At 32.2% G+C, this 16,455-nt stretch overlaps 2 protein-coding genes across 2 annotated transcripts; both read left to right on the forward strand.

The window, feature by feature from the left end:
• Positions 1 to 1,998: 1,998 nt before the first annotated feature.
• LOC141480767 (RNA-binding protein squid-like) lies at positions 1,999 to 2,795 on the forward strand. The gene is made up of 2 exons (XM_074171171.1): positions 1,999 to 2,133; positions 2,397 to 2,795. The coding sequence occupies exons 1-2, from the start codon at positions 1,999 to 2,001 to the stop codon at positions 2,793 to 2,795; spliced, it is 534 nt and encodes a 177-aa protein (XP_074027272.1).
• Positions 2,796 to 15,168: 12,373 nt separating this feature from the next.
• On the forward strand, positions 15,169 to 15,944 carry LOC141480768 (RNA-binding protein squid-like). The gene is made up of 2 exons (XM_074171172.1): positions 15,169 to 15,282; positions 15,546 to 15,944. The coding sequence occupies exons 1-2, from the start codon at positions 15,169 to 15,171 to the stop codon at positions 15,942 to 15,944; spliced, it is 513 nt and encodes a 170-aa protein (XP_074027273.1).
• Positions 15,945 to 16,455: the final 511 nt, after the last annotated feature.

Genomic DNA, 16,455 nt, shown 5'->3' on the forward strand with positions numbered 1-16,455 from the left:
ACTTTTGCTGGCAGTTGTACAAAAAGTATATTTTGAATTTGAGAAAATTATAACTGTGGTTCACAAATTAGTGAATTTCATCCAAATGTAATTTTTTTTATGTTCATGAAAGAAAACAAGAAAACCGACTTTTCTCGAAAAATAATATGGACGAAGCGTTTATAAAAAAATATAGATCATCATATTTGTCACAAATTTCAAGTTCAACTTTTCTCAACAGGAGGTCCAGTTTCAGTGATAATTTCATTGTAAATGGGGACAGTTGCATAGATGATAAGTACAATTTCAGAACAATTTACTATTTTATTTGGTCAATTCGTGGTAACCGATATCCTAAATCTTAGATAGACAAAAGGATTAACATTAAATTTGAGAAACGATTCTATTCTGGTGAAGGATATGTTCTAAGCACTGTGATTATTTTCATTTAATTAATGTCATTGATAGACTATTTACAGGTAACTGTACTTACAGAATAGAAGATTACCATCCGGAAATGTTTACTGATTAGAAGCTATATTTGACGCAATTCATTATTTTGAAAAGAAATTTGTGAGTCATCTATCCAGTGAAAGATTTTGGGAAAATAATTTATTCTGAATAAAGATTCAATACTTTTGTTCAATCTAGATTTTGTGGAGTCTCTATTGATAGAATTTTGCAGGTCAATGTTCATTCCTCAAATCTATACTACCGTATGTTTCAATGAGTTTCTTCGAAGGCAAAATTTTTACTGCCTTGAAGTTAGGCGAAAGTATTATTCCTTCCTGTTTTCATTCAAAATTATCTGTAATATCATTACCAACCTTATCACTAATTCTGGAATTGTATCTTCTTGGACGGTCTTTTGAAAGTAGTTTCACTTTTTGGTTTGGACATTTGTAAATATATTGAAGAATTTCACTGTTTCCTCTGTGTTACCTGTAGTGTCTATTGAGGTTATATACAAAATAAAAATACCTAGAACACATCCTTCACCAGGATGAAAATAATCAGAAAATAACCATCTTCAAAATATAGCTTTGTTTATCCTCTTGTTTACCTAAGATTTAATATCTCAATTACCACAACTTGAACATTCTCAATATAATTCATGAATATTCTAAGAACAGCTTGTGCTCCATTTACAATGGAAACTATGGGATAAAGAAAATAATTTTTGTATAACTTTTACTTAGGTTTTCATTTCATACAACTGTCTTCATTTACAATAGAGACTCATTTGAAGAGTATTTTGTCATGGAGATATTTTAAAAATTTTGTTTTTCATTGTTTATTGTTTCATTTGTTTATTGCCATTTGGTGGAAAATAATCGTGTTAAAAAGTATATTTTGAATTTGAGAAAATTATTACCGTGGTTCACAAATTAGTGAATTTTATCCAAATGTAATTTTTTTTATGTTTATGAAAGAAAACAAGAAAACCGACTTTTCTCGAAAAAACGTAGATAATATGGACGAAGGGTTTATAAGAAAATATAGACCTTCATATTTGTCACAAATCACAATCTTGGTGAAGGATGTGTTCAAGTTCAACTTTTTTCAACAGGAGGTCCAGTTTCAGTGATAATCATAAAAAAAAAACATTTACTGACCCAAAATTCAGTCCATTTCATCCCCAGTTTCCTACATCGACTTCAATTTATTTTCATCAAAAATTTACATTTTGTGAAACATTTTACCTCCAAATTCATTCAGGTACAAATCGTATGAAATCAGTTTTCATAAATCCAATTTGAACTTCTTTCATTGGCTAATTCCAAAACAACCCCTCTCCGTCATAAGTTGGTACTCCTGGTCAGGTTGTATATAAAAGGGACAACTTGGAATTAATATTGTTAGTGACAAAGTGATCTTTGAAGTGAAACAGTTTACCCCTATTTGTATATCAAATAGCAAGTGATTTATTAGAATTTACCATTGAAGAAAATAGTGGATCTCGACCAAAATTTAGTGAGTGATTATCAGAGACAATTCAGTGAAACACTAGACAGTAACATGTATAACCAACACAACAATAATGCTCAGGCTACAACCTCGTGCCCACCGTCTGGATTTCAAGGCAGACTCAAAGTAACCAAAATAATGAAACCCAACTTGCTCACAAGGCATACCAACGGAATGACCATCCAAGTAATCAATATCCAACAACCACGTCCGAATCTAGACAATTTTCAATTCAATACACTGTTCAGCAAATTTGCGAATACCAAAAGATGGTATTCCAACAAAATTTGCTAAAATTTGATATAAACGGTTATACGAAACCAAAACAAAACAATGGACGAGATGATGACATCAAACGCCGACCAAAATATTCAAGAACAAGGAAAATATGCGTATCGGGCTTCAATAATGAAACCGACCGTCAGAAACTACAATCCTATTTTCAACAGTTCGGTGAAGTGAAGCATTTGACCCTGCTGACATCTGAAGAATGTAGTGGGGCCTCTAAAAAACATGCAGTTATTGTGTTCGTGGATTCTTCATCCGTGGACAAATTAACTTCTATGACACCAGTTTTCGCTGGAGATACATTGACTGTTAAGAGAATTCTACCCAGAATATTAGTAGAATTAACAACAAAAATAAATCACTGCGATATCATACATTATTTAGCCGGATTCGGTAAAATTTCAGACATAACAACGCCACTGGACGAAAATAATATCCAGAAGAAGGGTTACTGGTTCGTAACGTATGAATCCGAAATAGCTGTTGAAAATATTCTGAACAAAGAAAAGCATTTCATCAAGAATATCGCCTTAAACATAGAAGAGGCAATATTCGAATAAGACATCTGGGATGATGATGCAGTAGAGGAATCTCAAGATAAAAATTAAGGCAATAAAAGGGGTTACATCACGTAAGATGATTTTTCAATAACAAAATTTATTTATTTCTAAACTATTCATGTATCATAAAATTGGGTGTTTCCGATTATGTTGTAAATGTGAAATAAATATATTTTATAGTGTCATTTTCATTGTTCATGAATATTGCATGAAATATACTGATACCTCATTAAAGGAAGTAAAAAGTAAAAATTATGTTGTGAACATTGCTTTGTATGATCAATAAAGAATTTAAATTTGTGAGATGTGCTTCATCATTTAAGGGTGCTAGAGATGATTATAGTAGTCATGTCATACAAATATCGAACGCTAGGTGCAGACTGCGTAAGTGTTATAAATGATATCTCAGACTGCGATAATATTTATCCACTATTTGGGTACCACAACAGTCCAATATCAGACCGTTACCCTCCAAAAGCTAGTTAAGTTACTTCATTGTCCAAAAATAACTTCTTATTGACAGAGTGTGATGAAGTACAGTTAGATCACCCTGTACATGCCTAGAAGCTTCACATGGAAACAAGACCGAAAAGAGGGAATTTCAATATTTCTGTACAAAAGTTTGTAATGTTCAAAAAATGTACCTAAATTTAGAAATAAGTAGCAAACTAGTAGAGGGAATAGTTTTTAAGATATCAAAGTTAGATATTTGAAGTCACAGAAATTGGTGGTTGAACTAAGGAAAGTAGATGATTTTGGATTTTCTATAAACAAAACATTCTTCTCAAGGCGACGAAACTGGGAGCCACGCCAAATCTTTTGCTCCCAGAATTTAATTAAAACTATTAGAAAAGTTATGAGATATTGTATAATTATGAGTATAAAAAAATAATACTTACCAACCTGAATAAGCCAATTCCAACCAACGACCTTATCAAGAAATTTATAACTTGAAGAATTTCCAGCAGACAAGAGAATCCGGGGGAGACACATTTTCACTGCACAAAACACACACAGAAGGAAAACCAGGTATTTACCTCTTTCCATATCAAATATAAAAACTACATGCATATATAATTAATTTTTCCGAGAGGAAACTCTGTGCAATTGAACAAAAATTGAATTCATGAATTTCCATCAAACATAAATAGATAGATTGACTGACAATAATTCGTTAACTGTCAAAAGTGTTACATTAAAGTCAATTAGGGTATCGGCAGATGGATATTATTACCACTACTATTATTAATACTGCATCATGAGAATCAATGCTATATCTTTTATGAATCAGGCAAACAACTTTAAGATTGAAGATGCTGAATAAAGTGGGGATTCGGTATTTGACAAAAGGTTGTCTACAACTATCCCTATAGTTCGCCCTACATAAAAAACGCAAAGATATCTTTTGCAACACGAACGACCTGGTTCAATAGTTACAGAATCCCCAAAATGCAATGTCAATCTTCATAACTGATTGCAGTATCGCTAACGCTTAGCTCTAAAAGTATATTATCTTATGTGTCACTCTCCTCAGAATATAGGATATACAAGGTGTTCTGGAAATTACGGAAACTATTTGAATAGACTATTCATAGAAAATTCATGATTTACGAAATACTTGACTTGAGGGTTAAAAAAAGTACTTTCCTCACTAGGGACGGAACTATGAGATTTCTCCCTGATGTAAGGAAGAACAGTATGTACTTTTTATGGCGGTAGTAGGTGGAACTCAATAGATTCATTTCACACCGGATATTCCAATTCTTGCTACAAAGTAACGATAGAATTTCACATAATTCACATTTTTCAGATCAAGTATGCACCATGAATTAACTATACTATATGCTAATATACTCGTACAGTAGCTCTTTATATGTGATGGTATTGGCCAATACCCGATGGAAATCCATAATTTATTCAAGTAGTACTTTATTGTGGAATTTCATACGATCGCAACACGTATTTCTCTATAGAATAGCTTTATCAAGTGTTATCATGAGTATTACTTGCATATATTCAACTCATTCATGACATGAAATCGTAATTTTACAAACGAATTAAGTATTTTATCTTATAATGTTGTCCAGATTAGTGTTGAAGAGACAGTGGGACAATTGTCTCATTTCGAAACATCGAAGTCCGCCATTGATGATGATAGTGTGTTCCATGCAAGTGAAATTTCACCTCTTTCATTTACTATATTGTGTAGCAATCCTATGAATTGTATCTGAATCGATTCAATAACGAATGTTTGGAATTCAAACTGAATAGAGAAAAGTGTTTTTGTATAATCAATGTTCATATAAAAGCAGTTGTTGAGAAATTACATATTTTTCTTTCGTATAATTCAATGTTTATATAGTGTCATAAGCAATAACCAGTTCGGCTCTATATAAAAAAAACACCCACGATGCTACCTTTTCTTTGTTATATGATGTTTATGGAAACATTAATGAAAAAGAGTCATCAGCAGCAGTGTTCTGTGACTTTGCTAAAGCCTTTGATTATGTAGATCATGGAATACTGCTAAAAAAACTATATCACTATGGCATCCATGGAATTACTCATAAATGGTTCAAGAAATATCTTACAGGAAGAAGTCAGATTGTGAAAACCTCAACATCCCCATCAGATGGTAAATTAAAAAAATGCGTACCACAAGGTTCAATACTGGGACCGATACTTTTCCTGCTATACATAAACAATTTAACATTCATCGATATAAAAGGAAAATTTACCCTAATCGCCCATGACACCACAATATTATGATGTGATAAAACTTTATGTAATCTCCACGAGATTATGAGTGCAGATATAAAAAAAAATAAAAAGTGGTGCGACTATGATCTGCTGACTTTTAAGGTTTCCAAAATAAATTTAATATCATTTCGCTGCTTTATTGACAAAATTCCTTCACCAAAATAGGACGTGAACAGGATAATTGAAAACAGACCTATTACAAAATTTTTGGGGGTAATAATTGACAGTAAACTCATATTCGCCAATCACATTGTGATCTTCAATAAAAAGCTAGCTTCAAGGTGTTTTGCAATGAGAATAACTTATAAGGATCTTGGTTTGTCTGCCCCTTATTCGACTCCTGCAAACCCCTATTTGAATTACATAAAATTTTGACATTTTTTGAAATATTTATTTCAGAAACAGAATGTTTAATTACCAAACAAATTGATATTCAGCGATAAACTAACGAAAAACTAAATACCATTTTTTTTATTTTGTTAATAACAATTGCAATTTTTTACCTGCACCAAAATCCTCTAAAAACATTTTTCTAGAAGTGATTACGAATCGAATGAGCTTCCGCTCATATTTTTAGGACCTTTATCTCTATTTTTCATGTTTTTGAACTTGTTGATTAGACTAAGAGCTAAATTGTAACTGTCAACTACCAACTTTCATCGGAAAGTACAATCAGGAAATGAATTTTGACACCAAAAGTAGTTTATGATTCACACAATCGAAAGCCTCAGAAAGTCGCAGAAAACTGCAGCTACAGCTTTTCTCAATTTTCATTGTTCATGTAGACAAGCTGAAGAAAATAAGAAATTGCATCATTAGTGCCTCTTGAGCTCTAAAAACCAAATTTTGTGTTTGTTATACTTTATTTTCATTCATAGAGGTCTTCTATGATTTTTGATGGAGAAAAAAATAAATGTGGCAGCAATAATTTCACTATAACGTTCATCATTCATTCATTTATAATAATATATAGATTTATAATAAACAATATTTTTCATACTGAACAATATCATTTATTTCCTACTGTTTTTGTGAATTTTTATTCTTGCAAAATCTTAAAAGTAAACAAAGTTGAATCATCAGAGAATCTGGTAAAGTGTAGTTATAAGTGTAGTTATGAAAATAGACCAATTAATCAGTAACTCATATTTAAAAATTTTGCATACTGTTGTAAATCATGCCCGAAGGAAAATAACGCCGGCCGCCGTTGGTAGCCATAAACCAGGCGTGACGTGGCTGAGAGCGCACGAGTGTACGATGATTCCCCGCCACTCTAGAAGCAGCAAGAATAATGCTGCCGATTTCGGCGGAACTTTGGCGAAATTTCTACGGCATTCGATTACGATATTTGAAGGCTAGCCACGAGGATATCGACACAGTCGAGTGGAAGCTACAGTGCGATACGCGAAGTGATCCAGTAAGGCGATAAACATTCAAATAATAGTTGAAGTTTTAGTTGAAGTGTTTGTTGTATTTAAAGTGAAATAAAGTTAAGTTTGATTATTCGGTGTACTCAATTATTGGTGAACCCACAGAGAAAAACGTAACAATATGAAATGACTAATATTTGTGAAAATAAAATTAAAATACTCCGCTTTCTTCAAGATGGTTTTATCTTTCTATTCTCATCCTAAGAAACTGTTCATACGAAATGCCTCGAATGGCTATATTTTTAAGACATACGTCAAAAAAAACGAAGTGTTAATAAACCATATTCGGTAGTCCACGTGAATACACATACAGGATGTTGTTCGAAAGTTCAGATTGCTTCACATTCCCGTCTTTTACCTCTCACCCTACCAATGGTACCCAGGTAGGTACCGTCTATTTCTATTCAGTTCGTTAAAATATATTTATTTATATGAAAATAAATCGTACCTGGTTACCATTAGCAAAGCGAGAGGTTGAAAACGAAAATGTGTACCTAAACGGATCTAAAAAGTTCAACCTTCCTCTTGATGAGGATCCAGTAATATCAATTACTACACGAAAAATTTTGAAACGTACACTCTGATCAAGTAGACGTTTGACCACGCGATAAAACAGATAAAATAGAAAGAAATTCTTCAGTAGTAGCTATAAAATATTGAAAAAGCTTTTCACAATAGTAATTGAAGCGCATAGTCTCAATAAAACTGCTAACAATGTATACTATATTCACTAGTATTAAATGAAATTTCAACAATAATAATAACAATGATAAAGAACAGACAATGAAATATATTCCTTCAGAGAAGGTGTTCGAAATGTCTACCAGGTTATCCTACATTCAGGCGACACCTTTTTTGAATGTTTTTTGCCGAATTAATTAGTTCAACAGGAGTGAGAGAAGCAAAACTTTGCATCTCTGCCAATTCGAAACAATCGGCAATTTGAAAATAAGATCTTTCAACCTTTCCCAGAAGTAATAGTCCATAGGCGTTAGGTTCGTGACCTGGCCGGTCAACGGTTGGGTCCTTGGTCAACTATCAAATTTTTACCAAAATTTGCAGACAAAAAATTGGTGACAATTACAGTGTTGTGAGGCAAAGCACCGTTCTGTTGAAAATATATTTTTCTGGGCTACATTATTATTATTATTATTTATTTATAATAATTTTTATTATTATTTATAATAATAAAATGGGTTGCAGAATATACATGCCTACATTATTTTCTGTTATGATGTTAAGATAACGAAAAATCAAATGTTGAAATATTATTGCCATGACAAAAACAGACTCTCAAATGAGTTTTCATGATAAGATAAGGTATATGTACAATTTCAGAACAATTTATTATTTTATTTGGTCAATTTGTGGTAACTGATACCCTACATCTTAGATAGACAAAAGGATTAACATTAAATTTGAGAAACGATTCTATTCTGGTGAAGGGTATGTTCTAAGTACTGTGTTCATTTTCATTTAATTTATTTCATTGATAGACTATTTACATGTAACTGTACTTACAGAATAGAAGATGACCATCCGGAAATTTTTACTGATTAGAAACTATATTTGACGCAATTCATTATTTTGAAAAGAAATTTGTGAGTTATCTATCCAGTGAAAGATTTTGGGAAAATACTTTATTCTGAATGAAGATTCAATACTTTTGTTTAGTCTAGATTTTGTGGAGTCTCTATTAATAGAATTTTGTAGGTCAATGTTCATTTCTCAAATCTATACTACCGTATGTTTCAATGAGTTACTTCTAAGGCAAAATTTTTACTGCCTTGAAGTTAGGCGAAAGTATTATTCCTTCCTGTTTTCATTCAAAATTCTCTGTAATATCATTACCAACCTTATCACAAATTCTGGAATTGTATCTTTTTGGACGGTCTTTTGAAAGTAGTTTTACTTTTTGGTCTGAACATTTGTAAATATATTGAAGAATTTCACTGTTTCCTCAGTACTGAACGTCTGCAGTTCTGTCAATGGTTTCATAGAACTTTATATACAGGCTGATTCACGGTGGATGGCACATTAGACGTTTCTGGTGAACCAGACAACGGATCACTTTGAAAATTCAATGGAGGGCATATTCGGACATTCTCTAGCCAACTAAAATATTTTCGACAATGCGGTGTTGCCGCTTCTATTAGAAAGCAGTAGCAACTTTGATTTTTCGAATGGAACACTCTGTATATAATATTATTTTTGGAATCTCCAATAATTGCCCGACAACTTTTCTTGATATTTTCCTATATCTATCTGTTACCGTTTTCGAAATAAAAATAATTTCAATTTTTTTCTTCGAAAATCATGACTTCTAAAAATGCCGATATCTTTTAGTTAAGAAGTACTATGATATCGAGATTTGCTTTGGAGTTAGGTGATACTTGGACACTTCCCACACGTCAGCCTAATCTCCGTTACTTCAATACAGGGTGGTAAAAAAATACAGTTTTTTCGTTTGCTTGAAAAAGTTGCTGAAATTTGATTATTTTAAATGGAAAACCCTGTATATTATTGAAAATTCGGAAAGCTGCTGAAATTTGCTTTCTTTCTATGTATATCATACCTATACCTAACTAGTCAAATTTCGGACTTATGAACATTTATTTGTGAAAATGTCCCTTCAGAATGGTATTTCCATTCGGTATTTGGTAAGCAGGCCATGATTACTATTTGACAGTAGCGTTGTGACATTCTCCTAATAATATCGACATTTTCGTCACTTCAGAAGTTGCAAATACCTTCAAAACGATGGAACAAAACTATTCAAACGAAGTTCTTATGAATTTGTTTATTATTTTTGGACAGTGTGACAAAATTATCAGCAGAACATGTAGAAAGTTCAATGAAATGTATCCGAATCTACCGCCAATGAACCTCAAGAAATTTATACGAATTCAGAACAATTTCAATGCATTTGGATCAACTTTAAAAGCACCAAGAAACTTGCCTCGACCCGTAACTTTCGAAGACAACCAGATTAATGTCTTAGCATATTTTCACGCATTTCCCGAGTCATCGATAAGAAGTGCTGAAGAAGATTTGGGTATAAAATATTCATCGGTTCAAAGAATCTTGCGAAGACATAAAATGCATGATTATAAATTCACCAAAATTCAAGCAATGAAGCCTCAAGATCCTCAACAGAGAGTAGAATTTTGTGAAATGTTGTTGACACGCATTCAAGAAGATCCACTTTTTTTAAATAAAATTATTTGGACTGATGAATCGAAATTTTCGAGAGAAGGGATTTTCAATAGAAAAAATCATCATTATTGGTCCAGTGAAAATCCTCACGTCACAAAAGAAGCCGGATTTCAAGAAAAATTTAGTTTTAATGTCTTCTGCATGTTGATGGACAACAAATTGAGGTACGTGATATACGAGGAGTCATTAACATCCAGAAGCTACCTGAATATTTTGGAGAATACTGTAGACAGTTTCGTGGATAATCTGCCACTCGAAGATTATCGAAACTGTTGGTACCAACTAGACGGAGCTCCTGCACATTGCACAAGAGAAGTGAGCGCAGAACTGGATAGACTATTTGACAATCGGTGGATGAGGCACTTGGGACCATGGAATTGGCCAGCGAGATCACCCGATCTTAATCCATTAGATTTTTATTTGTGGGGAATGTTTAAAGAAAAAGTTTACAAAATACCCGTGCGTTCGAGAGATGAATTGTTAGAAAGGATTGCCCAAACATTTGAAGATTTGGATCCCAATGAAATCAGATCTGCCACCACGAAAGCAGTCAACACCCGCATTTTAAAGTGCTTGGAAGTGAACGGCCAGCGATTCGAACATATTTTGAAATATTCCACATGATTGTTTTACTTTTTTATAATTATTCATATCAATATTTCCAATTTCAAGTTTCTTGGTGCTTTTTTAAAGTTTATCCAAACATATTGAAATTGTTCTGAATTCGTATAAATTTCTTGAGGTACATTGGCGATAGATTCGGATAGATTTCATTGGACTTTCTATATGTTCTGCTGATAATTTTGTCACACTGTCCAAAAATAATAAACAAATTCATAAGAACTTCGTTTGAATAGTTTTGTTCCATCGTATTGAAGGTATTTGCAACTTCTGAAGTGACGAAAATGTCGATATTATTAGAAGAATGTCACAACGCTACTGTCAAATAGTAATCATGGCCTGCTTACCAAATACCGAATGGAAATACCATTCTGAAGGGACATTTTCACAAATAAATGTTCATAAGTCCGAAACTTGACTAGTTAGGTATAGGTATGATATTGCATAGAAAGAAAGCAAATTTCAGCAGCTTTCCGAATTTTCAATAATATACAGGGTGCTCCATTTGAAATAATCAAATTTCAGCAACTTTTTCAATCAAACGAAAAAACTGTATTTTTTTACCACCCTGTATTGAAGTAACGGAGATTAGGCTGACGTGTGGGAAGTGTCCAAGTATCACCTAACTCCAAAGCAAATCTCGATATCATAGTACTTCTTAACTAAAAGATATCGGCATTTTTAGAAGTCATGATTTTCGAAGAAAAAAATTGAAATTATTTTTATTTCGAAAACGGTAACAGATAGGTATAGGGAAATATCAAGAAAAGTTGTCGGGCAATTGTTGGAGATTCCAAAAATAATATTATATACAGAGTGTTCCATTTGAAAAATCAAAGTTGCTACTGCTTTCTAATAGAAGCGGCAACACCGCATTGTCGAAAATATTTTAGTTGGCTAGAGAATGTCCGAATATGCCCTCCATCAAATTTTCAAAGTGATCCGTTGTCTGGTTCACCAGAAACGTCTAATGTGCCATCCACCGTGAATCAGCCTGTATTTGTCAGACTGTAAACATCAGGAGATATTTTTTGGTTATTGGATTGTGCACTGTCATTTCGACTGTTTAGTGGCAAACAGATTTCCCATTCTTTTTTTTATAATCCATTTTTATATTATTCAAATTGATATTTATATTCCGTCTTCTTCTATTATGTAAGTAGTTTTACCTGTAGTGTCTATTGAGGTTATATACAAAATAAAAATACCTAGAACACATCCTTCACCAGGATGAAAATAATCAGAAAAAAACCATTTTCAAAATATAGCTTTGTTAATCCTCTTGTTTACCTAAGATTCAATATCTCAATTACCACAACTTGAACATTCTCAATAGAATTCATGGATATTCTAAGAACAGCTTGTGCTCCATTTATTCAATGGAACAAGTTTTTCAACTGTCTTCATTTACAATAGAGACTCATTTGAAGAGTATTTCGTCATGGAGATATTTTAAAAATTTTGTTTTAAATTATCGTGACACTATGACAGAAAAAATGTAGCCATGTTTCTGCGACCCATTTTCTCATTATGGATAGTGAAAATAAAGTTTTTCATTATGTTCCAAATAGTTCCAGCTGAAAACAAATAGGGTTTCAATATTTATTTCTTTAAAAAAAATTGTTGTAAAATAACTAGTTATGAACTTATTGAAACTTGATAAAATAGCTATTTATGAGTGTCAAAAGTGAGATTTTATTCAATGAGTGAAAAAGTTTGCAAAACGAGCGTAGCGAGTTGAGCAATTTCGCGAACAAAATAAAACTTACTTTTAAAACAAATATCATACAAAGGTTTTTGTATAACTGTTCAGTTTTCATAATGAAATTGATAAATTTAATATTTCTATAACTACACATTTTGACATCTCTTGTCAGTTAACTATTTTCATGTTATCGCATTTGCTGTGAAGAGGCCGTGTCAGGTGACGCCGAATCGCCTGGTTACCAACAAACAGTATTGTTTACAGCTCACGCGTTTTATTTAAAGTCACATTTAAAGTGTTTATTGTGAATAACACATTTATAACAGAAATTAGTTGTTTCTATATCTATTGTTCATAATAAAACTTCTTTAAAAATTGAATAATTATGTTTTGCTTATTGCCATTTGGTCGAAAAAAATCGTGTTAAGAACACTTTCAATACTAGCGTTAAAACTGTTCTTAACGCGCTACAGTGTGATTATCATCTTTCAATACCCTTGACAACCATTAATTTTTTTTTCTTATGTAATGTATTATTCAGAAGAATCATGAAATACAAATCAATTAACAAAATTCAGCTCATTATAAGAGAGATGGAAAAAAAACACCTCAAAAATGTCACTTTTGCTGGCAGTTGTACAAAAAGTATATTTTGAATTTGAGAAAATTATAACTGTGGTTCACAAATTAGTGAATTTCATCCAAATGTAATTTTTTTTATGTTCATGAAAGAAAACAAGAAAACCGACTTTTCTCGAAAAATAATATGGACGAAGCGTTTATAAAAAAATATAGATCATCATATTTGTCACAAATTTCAAGTTCAACTTTTCTCAACAGGAGGTCCAGTTTCAGTGATAATTTCATTGTAAATGGGGACAGTTGCATAGATGATAAGTACAATTTCAGAACAATTTACTATTTTATTTGGTCAATTCGTGGTAACCGATATCCTAAATCTTAGATAGACAAAAGGATTAACATTAAATTTGAGAAACGATTCTATTCTGGTGAAGGATATGTTCTAAGCACTGTGTTTATTTTCATTTAATTAATGGCATTGATAGACTATTTACAGGTAACTGTACTTACAGAATAGAAGATTACCATCCGGAAATGTTTACTGATTAGAAGCTATATTTGACGCAATTCATTATTTTGAAAAGAAATTTGTGAGTCATCTATCCAGTGAAAGATTTTGGGAAAATAATTTATTCTGAATAAAGATTCAATACTTTTGTTCAATCTAGATTTTGTGGAGTCTCTATTGATAGAATTTTGCAGGTCAATGTTCATTCCTCAAATCTATACTACCGTATGTTTCAATGAGTTTCTTCGAAGGCAAAATTTTTACTGCCTTGAAGTTAGGCGAAAGTATTATTCCTTCCTGTTTTCATTCAAAATTATCTGTAATATCATTACCAACCTTATCACTAATTCTGGAATTGTATCTTCTTGGACGGTCTTTTGAAAGTAGTTTCACTTTTTGGTTTGGACATTTGTAAATATATTGAAGAATTTCACTGTTTCCTCTGTGTTACCTGTAGTGTCTATTGAGGTTATATACAAAATAAAAATACCTAGAACACATCCTTCACCAGGATGAAAATAATCAGAAAATAACCATCTTCAAAATATAGCTTTGTTTATCCTCTTGTTTACCTAAGATTTAATATCTCAATTACCACAACTTGAACATTCTCAATATAATTCATGAATATTCTAAGAACAGCTTGTGCTCCATTTACAATGGAAACTATGGGATAAAGAAAATAATTTTTGTATAACTTTTACTTAGGTTTTCATTTCATACAACTGTCTTCATTTACAATAGAGACTCATTTGAAGAGTATTTTGTCATGGAGATATTTTAAAAATTTTGTTTTTCATTGTTTATTGTTTCATTTGTTTATTGCCATTTGGTGGAGAATAATCGTGTTAAAAAGTATATTTTGAATTTGAGAAAATTATTACCGTGGTTCACAAATTAGTGAATTTCATCCAAATGTAATTTTTTTTATGTTTATGAAAGAAAACAAGAAAACCGACTTTTCTCGAAAAAACGTAGATAATATGGACGAAGGGTTTATAAGAAAATATAGACCTTCATATTTGTCACAAATCATAATCTTGGTGAAGGATGTGTTCAAGTTCAACTTTTTTCAACAGGAGGTCCAGTTTCAGTGATAATCATAAAAAAAAAACATTTACTGACCCAAAATTCAGTCCATTTCATCCCCAGTTTCCTACATCGACTTCAATTTATTTTCATCAAAAATTTACATTTTGTGAAACATTTTACCTCCAAAATTCATACAGGTACAAATCGTATGAAATCAGTTTTCATAAATCCAATTTGAACTTCTTTCATTGGCTAATTCCAAAACAACCCCTCTCCGTCATAAGTTGGTACTCCTGGTCAGGTTGTATATAAAAGGGACAACTTGGAATTAATATTGTTAGTGACAAAGTGATCTTTGAAGTGAAACAGTTTACCTCTATTTGTATATCAAATAGCAAGTGATTTATTAGAATTTACCATTGAAGAAAATAGTGGATCTCGACCAAAATTTAGTGAGTGATTATCAGAGACAATTCAGTGAAACACTAGACAGTAACATGTATAACCAAAACAACAATAATGCTCAGGCTAGAACCTCGTGCCCACCGTCTGGATTTCAAGGGCAGACTCAAAGTAACCAATATAATGAAACCCAACTTGCTCACAAGGCATACCAACGGAATGACCATCCAAGTAATCAATATCCAGCAACCACGTCCGAATCTAGACAATTTTCAATTCAATACACTGTTCAGCAAATTTGCGAATACCAAAAGATGGTATTCCAACAAAATTTGCTCAGATTTGATATAAACGGTTATACGAAACCAAAACAAAACAATGGACGAGATGATGACATCAAACGCCGACCAAAATATTCAAGAACAAGGAAAATATGCGTATCGGGCTTCAATAATGAAACCGACCGTCAGAAACTACAATCCTATTTTCAACAGTTCGGTGAAGTGAAGCATTTGACCCTGCTGACATCTGAAGAATGTAGTGGGGCCTCTAAAAAACATGCAGTTATTGTGTTCGTGGATTCTTCATCCGTGGACAAATTAACTTCTATGACACCAGTTTTCGCTGGAGATACATTGACTGTTAAGAGAATTCTACCCAGAATATTAGTAGAATTGACAACAAAAATAAATCACTGCGATATCATACATTATTTAGCCGGATTCGGTAAAATTTCAGACATAACAACGCCATTGGACGAAAATAATATCCAGAAAAAGGGTTACTGGTTCGTAACGTATGAATCCGAAGTAGCTGTTGAAAATATTCTCAACAAAGAAAAGCATTTCATCAAGAATATCGCCTTAAACATAGAAGAGGCAATATTCGAATAAGACATCTGGGATGATGATGCAGTAGAGGAATCTCAAGATAAAAATGAAGGCAATAAAAGGGGTTACATCACGAAAGATGATTTTTCAATAACAAAATGTAGTTATTTCTAAACTGTTCATGTATCATAAAATTGGGTGTTTTCGATTATGTTGTAAATGTGAAATAAATATATTTTATAGTGTCATTTTCATTGTTCATAAATATTGCATGAAACATACTGATACCTCATTAAAGGAAGTAAAAAGTAAAAATTATTTTGTGAACATTACTTTGTATGATCAATAAAGAATTTAAATTTGTGAGATGTGCTTCATATTCATTAAAGGGTGCTAGAGATGATTATAGTAGTCATGTCATACAAATATCGAACGCTAGGTGCAGACTGCGTAAGTGTTATAAATGATATCTCAGACTGCGATAATGTTTATCCACTATTTGGGTACCACAACAGTCCAATCTCAGACCGTTACCATCCAAAAGCTAGTTAAGTTACTTCATTGTCCAAAAACT

Source organism: Leptinotarsa decemlineata, unplaced genomic scaffold (assembly GCF_025532065.1).
Source record: "Leptinotarsa decemlineata unplaced genomic scaffold, Ldec_3_MD MMD2_tig00000008_RagTag_RagTag, whole genome shotgun sequence".
NCBI classification, from domain to species: Eukaryota; Metazoa; Arthropoda; class Insecta; order Coleoptera; family Chrysomelidae; genus Leptinotarsa; species Leptinotarsa decemlineata.